Source organism: Dermacentor albipictus, chromosome 7, assembly GCF_038994185.2.
Source record: "Dermacentor albipictus isolate Rhodes 1998 colony chromosome 7, USDA_Dalb.pri_finalv2, whole genome shotgun sequence".
NCBI classification, from domain to species: Eukaryota; Metazoa; Arthropoda; class Arachnida; order Ixodida; family Ixodidae; genus Dermacentor; species Dermacentor albipictus.
The window spans coordinates 95,335,491-95,349,487 of record NC_091827.1 but is presented as its reverse complement, the minus strand read 5'-3'; the positions used below and the strand labels follow the sequence as shown (position 1 = coordinate 95,349,487).

The window sequence follows — 13,997 nt, the reverse complement described above, 5'->3', positions numbered from 1 at the left end:
ATGTGGCCGCCGCGCGCAGTTGCGCGGACGTGTCTTTCGAGCGACCTGCGTTGCAGGCACAGTCTAGGTCTAGGGTCAACCACTCGTGTCTTTGTGCCTGATGTGCATTCTCACTGCTAATTTTATCACTTCACTCGCTGCTACTATTACGCTTGCTCACACCAGCGTTTCGACAACGAATGTCCGCGGTCATTGAGCGTGATGTGTTCATATTCGTTGCGGCCGCTGACAGCATGCTAGTTGAGTTAGTTAGCAATCGAATGTTTAAAAGATGATACGGCCGATCAAAATGCTTCTTACTTCGTATGGCTGCCTGCTAATTTGCTGTCGCCATCATTAATTCGTCTTGCTGGTGAAACAGGAACTTTGTTTGAGTGGCAAAGGAACTGAGCATCCTTAGGTTTAACTTACGTCGCAGTTAGTTGAACGTAACGCAGAGCAATATGCTGATCTTTTAATCTTTTCGGGCATAGGTATATCCTTTCCAGCCCTGTGGGTGATCCTGCTTTTAAGGCAGGGGAGCTTCCTGGAAAGTAAAAAAAGATACATTCTAGAAAAATGACAACATAATGTAATCAATAGGGTGACGTTTTGTGAATGCTTCGGCGCAAGTCCAATCTGCAATTTTAAACAAGAAAGTTCACTCTCCAACTAAAGAACAAACAGCCATAAAATGGAGTGCATTCCTTCTCGCTGCCTTTGCCCTTTTTGATACAATTACATGCATGTGAGAAAGCAATTTTTTTGAAGGAGTATATATAAATCTGTCTCGAACAGTGTAATGCTTTTAAATTATCTGTTGAGCCAGTAACGTGCCTATGAATAATACGTTTACGGATCTCACTTGTTGGAGAGTATACACCCTGGATACCTAAGTGGTGACTACTTGACCTCGTGCACAAGAGCGCATGACGACACTTACAAAAGGAAAGTATGGTAATAAAGAAAAAGAAAGCTCTTGAGTGTTTAAGTACTTGCGATGCAGTAAAGATGAAGCTTTGAAGAGAGTTTGGATGGCAGGTTTGTAACCTGGACTGTTGGTGGCCTTGATTGGACATCAGAACATCTGCTGTTTGTCAGCAGCAGCAGCATTTAATTCGATCTGTTACAAATATTTTGAAGCTTTTTGTTCTTTTAGGTCTGTTGAGATAAGTGACTATGAAAATTTACAAATACCTCAGCCCCACGTCAGTCGCGCTGCTAAGAAGCTCAGTGCCAGTCACCTCATCGCATGACTCGTCATAGTGTGGAATAACCGAAGGTATTGATTTTATATGCAACGCGAAACCTTATGCAGCCCCTGAACCTCACTAAATATCGCAACATGCATGGGAAGAGCGCTATATGCCCTGTTAGGCCCAATTATCTCATTCTGAGGCATCGATGAATAATAACATAGCAGAGCTTTGCGAAGTAAAACTTCATAGATAATATAGGCTCTAGTTCAACGTCGAATGGGACATTGGTGACCAGAATGCCTAAGCAGGTTTTCTGTCCATACAAAGCACTTACGAAAGATGAAACGGCACCAGAATGACGGCTATTTCGATGCTCTTGTACGATGTAAAGAATCCTGATGTTCAATTTCCTTGTGATAATTACGTGGTCGTTGGAGCGCAACGTACGCAGCGTACAACTGGAGCTTAATGTGTCCCAGGGATTGCACAGTTTGTTGATACATGCAGGCGAGCGCAGCTATACTTCCATACCTCTCGGTTCATACATGCATGATACCTTCGTTGTCAGTGGCACAAATGAAGCGGTGGAATAAAGTGAGTATAGATGAAAACATTTGGCACAGTGGTTTCGCTCGTGTTGTTTGCGCGCGGAGTATCGTATGTATACTCATTTGTCTTTGCAACTATTCCCCATGTCGCACAGAAAACGCAAAGTATGGTAATTTTAACATATCATAGCGGATAACGTCTTCTCTGTTTCAGGTCACCTAGCAAAAGTTTAGAGGGTCGACCCACGTGAGATGAAGCATTGGCCACCTCATATTTCTTTTGAAAATAGAGGCTCTTTATGGCCTTGCGCAGTCATTTCCCAAAACATATTCTTCGATTCGAACTTTCTGGTCACGTGGCTTGTGATGAAATATTGAACATGTACAGGAAAAATGATCCCGCCAGAAAATTGTTCTGTAACTCTATCGATGCATAGCTGGCACAACGTTCCCGTATATCATATAAGGATTAGTTTTTCATATGAATTTGCGTTACAAGTAACTGCGGGAAAGAAAGGTTCTACAAAAGCTTGATGAAAATTTTTACAATTTACTATTTAATTTAGCCAGACCACAACTGAACATTTTATTGTAGTTGTTTAAATTTACTCTGCTCTCACTGAGCTTTAGATAAAGAATTATGTATGTGTGTCACATAATACTATTTGTAATAGCAGTGACAGTAAGTTTTATTTTGGCAGAACAAAAATATACAAATACAAGTACACGTGTATATAGAAGTACTATACAAGTACAAATACAAGTACACGCGTATAAATACAAGTACACGCCTGAAACACTTTACATGGTCGTCTTCGTACGCGCACATCAATAAGACACAAAGAGATGCGACATCAATGAAAATACTTATCACACGGGCTTTCTCCGAGGTGAACTATTTCTTGGTTAACCGTTCTAGGCAGAGGCTCAAACAGCTTGAAGCCATCGGTCCTTCAATTTCTACCTGTCTCTTATGTCCTTGATATGTGTGCTCTGTGAACACTATTGTTATAACAGCTAGGTCACCAAGTGCTAGAATCGCAGGCCACCGCAACAAGTGCACACGTCTCTGTCCCTAGCACAATGGTGAGTCATTCTGTTGCTACAGGCTCATGTGAGTGTTTTTATTCCTATAATGTTCTAATCGTCCCCACCGATAATGAAAAATAACATTTTTTCCCTGAGAGGAATTATTGCAGCTCCAGAAATTCCTGCAGCGACTATCATGTGCTTGTGGCAGCTGGAGATGATAGCGCACGGCAGACGAGCGCCAATGGTTGGTGTGATGTACACTATACGCGCGCACTATCATCGTTAAATACAATAAACATCACAAGTGGTGAGATTGCCACAATTGCATGAATTTCGTAAATTCTACATGGGCACATAAAGTCGGCATTGGTTTTCTTCATGTGTCCTTGGCGTGGATCGATAGAAAATGCTACACGTCGGGTTTGAAACTGAAGGTCCAAGGCACTGGCAACAGTGGGGGAGAGTCAATTTATTTATTCGTTTACTACCTGCATGTTAAGATTGTGTCTGCAAAGACAACGTCTTCGCAGCTCTTACTAGCTTATAAGACACGTTCCTACCACGAAAGTAAAAACTGTGCGAAAGAAATATTTTGCTTTAGCGTACCGTCGCTGTCGTGAAAATCCGCACTTATCGGCACTTAATTTTTTTTATCACCTTGGACTTTCTTAAGCGAATTTTTTTTCGGGTAATTATCGCACTCCACCTCCCTCCTACACCCACAAAAACACATGACTTCAATATTGTGCACAAAGATTTGATCTATATGCGAATAAATAAGGAAGTTATTTGAACTTAAAGAAAGCAGTATGGGATGACGGTATGTATTGTAGCTTGCAGGCGGCCAGTCTAGGCTTACATGTGAGTGCTTAGATGGTAGCTTCAGCCGACTAACTCGAAAAGCACGTTGAACGTTGTGCTAAACTCTAGTTATATGGTTACGTGTAGAAAGACACAGACGAAAGAGGCTATTTACAGAATATTTACACTGGACTGGAGCCAGAGCACCAGGCATTCACTCGCGCCAAGGGCACAGACCCACTTCGTCGTCGTTCTTGCGGCGGCTCGTCCTTTGAGCATCGCTTAATGATATCGTAATACAACCACGCGGCGGCAAAAGTGCCATCACGGTGCTGTTAAATATCCAAGGGGCGTGGAGAGTTGTAGGGTTTGAGTCGGGCGACGTGGACAATATCACTGGTTGTCACAGCAGAGGACGTAGTGGGTGTGGCTGCAACAATTTCGTAGGTGAAATCCGTCACTTGGCGAAGCACGCCTTATGGGCCCGTGTAGCAGGAAAGCAGTTTTTCACAAAGGACAACTTTACGCGATGGAGACCGAAGCAACACAAGGGTGCCGGGCACAAAATTGACATCATTGTGACGGAGGTCGTAGCATTGCTTTTGTTTGCCTTGAAAGACTTGTAGACGAGCGCGCGCAAGTTGGCGAGCATGGTCAGCATAGGTGATAGCATCACTGGCATAAGCGCTCGTTGATGCCGTGGTAGACAGCAGCACAGGCTCCAGTGGTAGCGTTGGTTCGCGGCCATACAAGAGGTAAAAAGAAGAAAAGCCAGCAGGGTCAAGACGGGAAGAGTTATACGCATATGTAAGGTAGAGCCTGGTCACAGTCACGGTGGTCATTAGAAACGTATTTTGATAGCATGTCTGTAATGGTACGGTTCAAATACTCAGGGAGGCCGTTCGTTTGAGGGTGGTAGGAGGTGGTAAATTTATGCTGTATAAAGCTGGCACGCATCATGTCAATTATTTGGCTAAGAACGTACGGCCACGGTCTGTTAGCAATTGACGAGGAGCACCATGAATAAAAATGACATCATGCAGGAGGAAGCCCGCAACATCAGTTGCACAACTGGTCGGAAGAGCGCGGGATACGGCGTAGCGGGTCGCGTAGTCCGCCGCGACTGCAACCCACTTTTTTCCTGATGTAGATTCCGGCAATGGGCTGAGAAGGTCTAAGCCGACATGATGGAAGGGCTCGGCAGGGATGTCGAGCCGCTGCAGGTAACTAGCGGGGAGCCGGGAAGGCTTCGTTCGTCTTGGCAAAGTTCGCAAGTGGCGACGTAACGTCGTACGGAACGGGCAAGGCCCGGCCAGAAAAAAACGGCGACGTACACGGTCATAGGTTCGATATACGCAGAGGTGTCCTGCCGTTGGTGCGTCATGAAGCCCTTCTTGAATGGTTGAGCGGAGGTGTTTAGGTATGACAAGTAGGAACTCAGAGCCGTCCGGATGAAGGTTACGGCGGTACAGTGTACCGTCGCGGAGGACGAAGAGGCATAATGTGGCGTTGGCCGGAGAGTGTTCAAAACGGTTGATGAGTGCTCTGATGTAGGCGTCACGACGTTGCTCGTCGGCGAAATGAAGCAGCTGCGACACAGAGAATACAAAAGCAGCACTGGTAATATTGGAGGAGTCAGGGTCGCCAACAGGGCAACGCGACAAGCTGTCGGCGTCTTGGTGAAGGCGGCCCGTCTTGTAGACCACGGAATATGAAAATTCTTGCAGCCTCAAAGCACATCGACCAAGCCGGCCTGTAGGATCTCTTAGCGATGAGAGTCAGCAGACAGCATGATGGTCCGTGACTACGGAAAAAGGGGACCGTAAAGGTAAGGACGGTATTTCGCAACCACCCAGACCACAGCAAGGCATTCTCGTTCCGTAATGGAATAGTTGCGTTCCGATGGTGTGAGGAGGCGGCTCGCATAAGCAATAACGCGATCCTGGCCACGCTGACGCTGGGCTAAGACGGTACCTACGCCATGACCGCTGGCATCTGTACGCAATTCTATAGGGGCATCATGGTCGAAGTGGGCGAAAATAGGTGGTGCGGAGAGAAGAGTAACCAGACGAGAGAAGGTGGTGGCTTCTGCAGTACACCACGAGAATTGTACGCCTTTCTTCAAAAGATTAGTGATGGGTCTAGCAATTGCCGCAAAATCTTGAATAAAATGACGGAAGTACGTGCATAGCCCTACAAAACTTCGAACGTCAGCGGCTGTCTTCGGAACCGGAAAGTCTCGGACAGCGTGAGCTTTGTCGGGATCAGGCTGTACTACGGAAGCGTCAATGAGGTGGCGCAGAACAGTAATTTGGCGGTGACCGAAACGACATTTGGACGTGTTAAGTTGCAGCTTCGTCTTTCGAAATACATCATGTGTTGGTCATATCATGAGAAGCCAACAAACACTGACATGGCTTCTCATGATATGACTAATAAAAATCGGGCCCCTCGGTTAACACCCTTTCTTCTCGTTTATCAAGTATGGGTGTTAGACGCATTAGGTGAGTGTCGAAAGTGGGCGAGAAGACGACGACGTCGTCGAGGTAGGAGAGACATGTGGACCATTTGAAACCTCGGAACAAGGAGTCCATCATACGCTCAAAGTTGGCAGGGGCGTTGCATAATCCAAACAGCATTACTTTAAATTGGTATAGGCCATCAGGTGTGATCAATGCGGTTTTTTCTCTGTCCATATCGTCAACACCAATCTGCCACTATCCAGAACAAAGATCAATAGAAGAGAAACAGCTGGAACGATGGAGGCAGTCAAGGGCGTCGTCTATACGTGGGAGCGCGTAGACGTCCTTCTTAGTAATGTTGTTCAGATGACGGTAGTCTACACAGAAGCTCCACGTGCCATCCTTCTTTTTAACCAACACTACAGGCGACGCCCAAGGACTCGAAGAAGGCTCAATGATGTTTTTGTCTAGCATTTTATTCACTTCTCTTTGAATTACTTGGGGTTCCCCCGCAGAAACTCGATATGGTCGTCGCTGAATAGGAGTAGCATCACCAGTAAGAATCCGATGCTTGACCACGAGCGTCTGGGCTAAAGGGCGATCGTCGAAGTCGAAAATATCTCTGTAGGACGATAACACTTAGTAAAGGTCTTCGGCCTGCGCAGAAGACAGGTCCATCGCAACCATTTTCTCTATCTTCGGATCGGTGGCTGAGGCTGGCACGATGGGCCTGCTAAGCTCGCAAGAAGCATCGGTCGATAAAGTTGCCACGTGATGGTCGCCGAGACAATCAACGTTGGCAAGGCGGTAAGGCAGTTGGCAAGGCGGCGGTTTTACCTTGCGGTAAAATTTGCTTTGCCAATCCAAAGTTATAGATAGGCATGAAAGTGCGGTTCACAGTAATAGTAAGTATACTGTGAGGCACGGCAACATCATGGAATGTTAAGCAGAGGAGTGACGAGGCACTCGCCATCAGGGACTGGTGGTGAAGACAAGAGTTCAATATACGCTATTGATTTTGGCGGCAGGCGAATAAAGCTGGTGGGGCGTACGCGGCACTCGGGTGCGTCAGAAGGTTCTGCGAGGATCGGCAACTCAAGGCGAAGGGTAATGGCAGAGCATCAATAAGAGCAGAATGCGCGGGGAGAAAGTCGAGGCCGAGAATGAGGTCGTGGGGGCAGGCATCGCCTGCCGCCACACTGCGGCACGTGCGGTACGCATGCCGATGATAGGCACTGTACCGCCATCCGCCACGCGGACGACGCGCTGGGGTGAGGAGCTTGTTCAGTCGTCGTTGGAAGGCAGCAGTCATAATAGAAAGATGTGCCCCTGTATCTATGAGTGCCGTGACAGGATAGCCATCAGCGTCAACGTCAAGAAGGTTTTGGTTCGTGTTTAACTTGAGCAGAGGATTTGAGGGCAGTGTCGACAACGCAGCTTCACCTCCAGAAGTTGCAGTGCTAGTTTTCTGGCTGGGCCCGGGAGGCGATAGGCGGCAAAGAAAAGCGGCGGGGTTGGTTCGAACGAGGCTGATGGCGTCGAGGTGAGGGCGTGCGGCTGTAGCGAAGGTTCGGAGCAGGGGCATCAGCGACAGTGGGTTCATGGCGGGTGGCATAGGGAACCAAAGGTCCAAAGGTGCGGGAATAAGTGGCGGCGTATGTCCGAGGAGGCGGTGGCCATCGGTTGCGGCAGTGACGAGCGACGTGGCCGATGCGACCACAGTGGAAGCAGATTGGTCTGTCATCAGGGGTACGCCATTCGGACGGGTTGCGGCGAGATGGGGTAGAAAAGGTCTGTTGGGGAAGAGGAGGGCCGGTAGAGAACTGGATCATGCAGGTTTGAGATGTTGAACACACGGAGTTCAGACACATGTTCTCAAATTCCTGTCCGACTACGGCCTGAATCATGGCAATCGTGGTTGCTGGCGGATCGGGGGGCGTCGCGGAGAAAGCTGGCGAACAGGCGGCGTCGATCTCGCGGCGAACAATACAGGGGACGTCGTCACAGGTGGTGGCCTGACTCGGTCGACCCTCACATGTCGACGTAGCAGCGGTGTTGGGTAGCCGCATGATGTGGTGTGTGATACGGCGGCTCTTAGCTTGTTCAAGGCGACGGCATTCTTTAATGACGGCCTCGATTGTCGAGGCGTTGCCGAAAACAAGCAAATTGAAAGCGTCGTCGGCGATGCCTTTTAGAACATGTGACACTTTATTTGATTCATACATAGCATCGTCAGCTTTGCGGCATAGAGCCCAAGACGTCGAAGATGTATGAAACATACGGCTCTGTTGATGTCTGAACACGAGACGCAAGAGCGTTTCTCGCGGCAACCTTGTGGCCAATGCGGTCGCCGAAGAGTTCCCGTAGCTTTTCTTTGAATGTGTCCCAACTGCTTATCTCGTCGTCATGCGTTTGGTACCTCACGCGTGTGGTGCCGCCAAGATAAAAGATGACACTGGCGTGCATAATGCTTGGGTCCCACCTGTTATTAGCGCTGCCATGTTCATATAGCTTGATCCATTCCTCAAAGTCCTGTCCCTCCAGGCCAGAGAGCACACCAGGGTCGCGATGTTGGGCAACCGTGACGATTGGATCAGTCGGACCAGGCGAAGCCGTTGCAGAGACGGGCTCGTCACCGGGAGGCATGGTGACAAGCTCGATGTACCGACCACTCCGGAGTTCCGTCAGTTCCGTGGCGTCGACGGGGATAGCTGACCTCCACCAGAATGTTACGTGCAGAAAGACGCAGACGAAAGAGGCTATTTACAGGCTATTTGCACTGGACTGGAGCCAGAGCGCCAGGCTGACATTCACTCGCGCCAAGGGCACATGCCCACTTCGTCGTCATTCTCGTGGTCGCTCGTCCCTTGAGCATCGCTCGATGATATCGTAATATTATTGACACAGAGTACGATCGTAGATAGAGGTGAAAATACTGATGTGAAACAAAGCAATGTTGCTTCGGTACTCTGTAATGGCGCAGCCATATTTTGTTCCAATGCGACGCTTTTGGCCGATGGTCTAAGTGTGCTAGCATGCCAATAAATCTTGTTCGGTCGGCTGTACTTCGTGCTTGCTTCACCTCGTGGAGGGGAGACAAATTGCGAAATAACGATGATTATAATTGTAAAACGCGGCACACTGTAGGAAGCAGTCTAAATATCTTGATTGACTTGCTACACAAATAGCTCTGCAAGAAATCCTGGTGAATAGCCTGCAAAGGCTTGATGCAGCGCTTCAGGCCAGGGGTTCAAGCACTCGATGCAAGCAAGAATATATCGTTGTTTCGAAGACGATGGTGCAGCAGACCAATACAAACATGGAAGGACGAGGAGTTGGGTGAAGGGAAGCTGCCACGAACCCTACAACAGAGCGTACCGGATAATATTGGAGCTCTGACACTGGAGACATACCCTCTACCTGCAGCCGCATGGCCTCTACAATCCTCTAGGCCTACCTTCTACAGCAAGCGTTAATACGAGGCCATAGCCAAAAGGAGATGATAAGACCCATCATGACATGCATTCCTCGCTGCTTTAAAAAGCAGTGAAGGGAATACAAGACAAACATTACACATTAATTTTGTAGGCGTTCTGGCTAGCCGGAGGTGCGCTACAGACTTGTTGCATCAACGACCATACGACACCAACGTTTCACAAGACGCGCCATCTATTTCTTCATAATCAATTTAGCTTTCTACATTCATATACTATTGATGTTTGCAATTGGTTGGCAAAGTGGATAATTATAGAAATCTTGTGGAACATCATATTGCACTTGAGTACGCCGATACGGCAGAGTTCTGAGTTGACCTAGAAGCGGTTATACGATTTAACAAAATAGGTCATGAAGTCTAATAAGATGTATTATTGGTGAATAATCTTTCTTTTCAAGCGAAAAATTGACTGTTCGTGGCTTCTAGGTGATAATTTTTTTGCGTCTACTCCTGAAGAGCGTGTCCACTCTCGCCAGTCTGCCCATTCGCGGCATCTGCAGCTCTCGCTAGGAAGATTGTCGAACTTTCGAATGGGCTTGACGAATGAGAAGAGAGAGAGAGAGAGCGAGAGAGATGAAGAGGAAAGGCAGGGAGGTTAACCAGACATAAGCCTCCGAGGTGCTACTCTAGGCTTGGGCTGGGAGATAGGGGTTCCAGAAATACTGTGTTTAGCGCAAAACAACGGACACAAGAAAGGCGACAGGACAAGGCGCTTGTCGACAGGACAAGCGCCTTGTCCTGTCGCCTATCTTGTGCCCGTTTTTTTGCGCTCAACGAAGTATTTGTGGATCCGCACCAACTAGCCCGCCAAGGCGTTGTACTAAGATAGGGGTTAAAGAGAGGACAGAGAGAAAAGGCTAAAAGAAGGCAGACATGGACGAATGGGAACATCTACCTTCAGCTACATGTGGCCACTATGCTTGACTTCGGTTGCCCTTATGATGTGCACATTGAAGGCCTCTTTGAATACTGAATTGTATATGAAATATCAAACTAAGCTGAATATTTTATTTTCTGCATTTGTTTGCTATTATCAAACAAGACGCGAAAGCGTCAGCATGCTCCTGCTTCACTCTGTAGAAGTAACTCAACAGTAAAAAGTAGCTTGCTTTTTATGACCGCTTGTATATTTCGGTAGACTGTGAGTCTCGTTTTTCTTTTGACAGGGCGATACAAGGAGAAAATTCATATTTATTCGAAGCCTATGCAAATATCTCGTAAGCTTTCTGCCTCCAGGATGGCGTAAGACACATTTGCATTGAGGCTTTAGCGAGTTGGTTTTGGCCTAACATTGATTACGCGGCCCACTACCCTTATAGGGGGATTATGATCACTTTGATAGTGGACGTGGCGCGCGCTAGCGCAGGTCAACTCGACAAAGCCTGCCTTCTTACAATGATGCAGTGGATAAAGCGTACTTTTTTTTTACTGAATGATCTAGATTAAGCGTTGTTTCCACATATGTTACCTTAAAGCTGCAGGGAGAAGAGACTTGGTACATGGTGAGAAGCTCAAAGGAACCTTCAGTTTTCCTTTTCCCATGAGGTATCCATCACGGGCTGAACAGCGACTGGCAGCGCCAGAACCATCCACATCTACGCCAAGTCTGCAAAAGAGGTTCCGAAAACATTGTATGAATACATGACCTTTCCAAGTCAGTATGCTTATATCGAAGAGCATCTGCAATACAGGCGCAACCAATTTTGCATAAAGATTAAAGGAGGAAAAAAAACTGTGCATAAAGCACCTTGTCAGGACAACATCCAGCAATCGGCTTGAGATAAGGAGGAGCGCTGGCTGGGATGCAAATGGCTTGTAGTTGCACTATTTCATTCGTTCTGTCAAACTAAAACCAGTTTCTGCTTGCACTTGTCGTATCACGCAACCTCCACACACAAATATGAGCGTGAGGCTCCCTTTACATTTTGGTATTTATATGCGTCTGTGACACGTTTGCGTGAGAGAGCGTCATACTTCAGCATGTCATAAATTCCTCGTCGAAAGTGTTATTATTTAGGAAAACGTTCAGTGATATTATTGTTTGTTCAAATAATTTAAATTTATAGATGGCAGATATGGAATTATTTACATAGTTTTATGCCATAAACTGTGCCAAGGGCATCAGCACAATGAAAGGCTGAGATAGACAGCTCGCAAGGAACGAAGTCTTCAGAGTGTAACCGATTGTAAATTATGAAACAATACAGCAGACATGTATGACTTCGTATCGTACGACCACCCACTTCTGAGCGGTGAAGTTCCGAGCAGCTGCAGAATTACATTCAGGTGCTCCTAAATTAACTACAAATATGAAATATTGGCCACATATATCTCGCCTGTTTGAAAAGTTGCCCCTATATAACGCTTCTCAGTGCATATCAAATAAATTGCATCAGTGACTGTACTTAATTCTAAATTTCTAATCATGTGAGTCCTAAAGCCGCCCTCATTGGGGAAATACTACACCCGCTATAAACCACCTATACATCCTTGATAGCTTCAGTAAGTGATTTCCTAAGAAACCTATCTTTTAGCTCCAAACGTTTTTTACATATCATCCATTCCTTTCCCCTATTTCCGAGAAATACTAATGCCGGTGCGTCATTTGACGCGCTAAAATAGGGAGCAAACAAGCTGTGAGTTATACTTTCCAAATATTTAAATTATGGCCATAGCCCTAGAAGTGTCTGGGATGTTACGCTTCAGAAGCCCTCAATTTTCGCAAAACACAGTAAACTGGAAAACAGTGCATATTGGCCGCACGACAGCTTCACGCTGTTGCTGAACAAATTTTTACCAACGCTATATATCATTTGCACACCTCCTATTTCCTGCGCTTTATCTCCGTATGGTTGCCTCCACTATCGCAAATTTTAATATTTGTGTTCGATATAATTTTCCCGTGGGAATAGGCCAAACACTGCGTCCTTCGCAAAATACAAGCACAAGGCGCAGTAGCGCATGGAAGCGTAAATTATTGAAAAAAATTATATAACTGACTGCTATTGTTGGAACTTCGTGTGCACATTACCCATATCTTAATTTCACCGTGTTGGCACGCGCACATATTTACTCTTTCCCTGGGGACTGCATTTCGCCCATTGAGAAATCAAGTTTATCATTCAGCGCAAGATACACTTGTATGATTTGTAACTCATTCGAAGGCTATCGCTCACTTTGTATTTTGCTTCTGTTGTCACCGAACCATGTATAATCTGGTTGTATGCGCAACGTGACTTGCATACTATTTCCTTGAAGTCATGCGGTAACCAGTGATTACGCTGGAACCTTCGACGATGCATGCATGAAAGACGGCGCGCTTGACCCGGAGATCATATTTTCGGCGATTGCCCACTGTGCTGGCTGCTATCGTTGTGCTTTTAGGGCAACCTTAGCACAGGTTTGCCGAATAAAGAGTTAGTTTCATGATTAAGAATAATTGCTGCTGTGAATAAACAACATGACTTCTTTATTTTACCGAGTTCACATGAGAAACCTACTATGATCGTCGTATATAACGCATGAAAGCAAGTATGCAATAGATAGTTTTAGTTCAAGGGGACGCTTGTTTTGGGGCCCCATAGCGCTTGGAGCCCGCTAATCAAAGTTCTCTAATAGTTGTTTTGAAAGCGCAAGTTCAATGCGAAATACTTCAAACTTTTTGTAGGCCTGAACCAAATTGTGGGTCTGATTTTCTATAAATATGAAACTGTTGACGTTTTTGCTTCACCCCCAGCAGCAGGTTAAGTTTGTAAGCGATTCACAAACGCGTCCAAATAGTGCACACGCACACACAAAAAGAAACTATTTAGCAAATTTAATTTAGCGCTCTCCAAGTATTCTTTGCACATTTCTAGAAATACTGAAATAGTTATTGATTTAGACCTTTCAGGAGACCATAAAAAACACACTTATATTGTTATCGAATTGCCGGTACTTGTACATGTTGGTTCAACACCACGACTAACTGTCGCGCAGTAACACACTGACTTTCAGAGAAAGAAACAACAGAAGCGCGATCGTTTGTCGTCTTCTTTCCTGTTCATCTACGCGGTTCTATGCGAAAACTTGTCAGTATATTTTCTATCACGCCTAGTCACAACAAGGCCTTTGATGACAAAAATGAAGTAATAAAAACAGTTAACGAGTGTATTCCCATGCCTGGAAAAGCATTCGAACTAGTTCAATACGAGATCATCGGACAGGTGTATGGCTTAAACAACACTGGTACCGAAATTTTCTCACGCAGAGTTTACCCAGGGAGCACAGAAAAGTACTACTTTTGTGACCTACTTTGTTCCACATATGTGCTGTTGTAAATCGCTGATAGCGATATAGTCGTTAACACACAATATTTTCATCATTTGTTTTCGACTACACCCCACACGATACAACCGCTTTTCAAGCTCAACTTTCTTAAGGAAAGTATCGAAAGCGCCCGCTACAAGCATTACTATTGCTCTCTATGGCTTGGTTAAAC

At 46.1% G+C, this 13,997-nt stretch overlaps 1 protein-coding gene across 2 annotated transcripts in view; it reads right to left on the bottom strand.

The window, feature by feature from the left end:
- The window catches only part of LOC135897007 (uncharacterized), a 109,385-nt gene that overhangs the window by 27,773 nt on the left and 67,615 nt on the right, over positions 1-13,997 (bottom strand). For both annotated transcript variants that reach the window (XM_065425567.1, XM_065425568.1), the window contains 2 exons: positions 10,986-11,123; positions 412-526 (listed from right to left, as the gene is read on the bottom strand). In XM_065425567.1, coding sequence (XP_065281639.1) covers positions 412-526; positions 10,986-11,123 — 253 coding nt within the window. The remainder of the gene's footprint in view (positions 1-411; positions 527-10,985; positions 11,124-13,997) is intronic.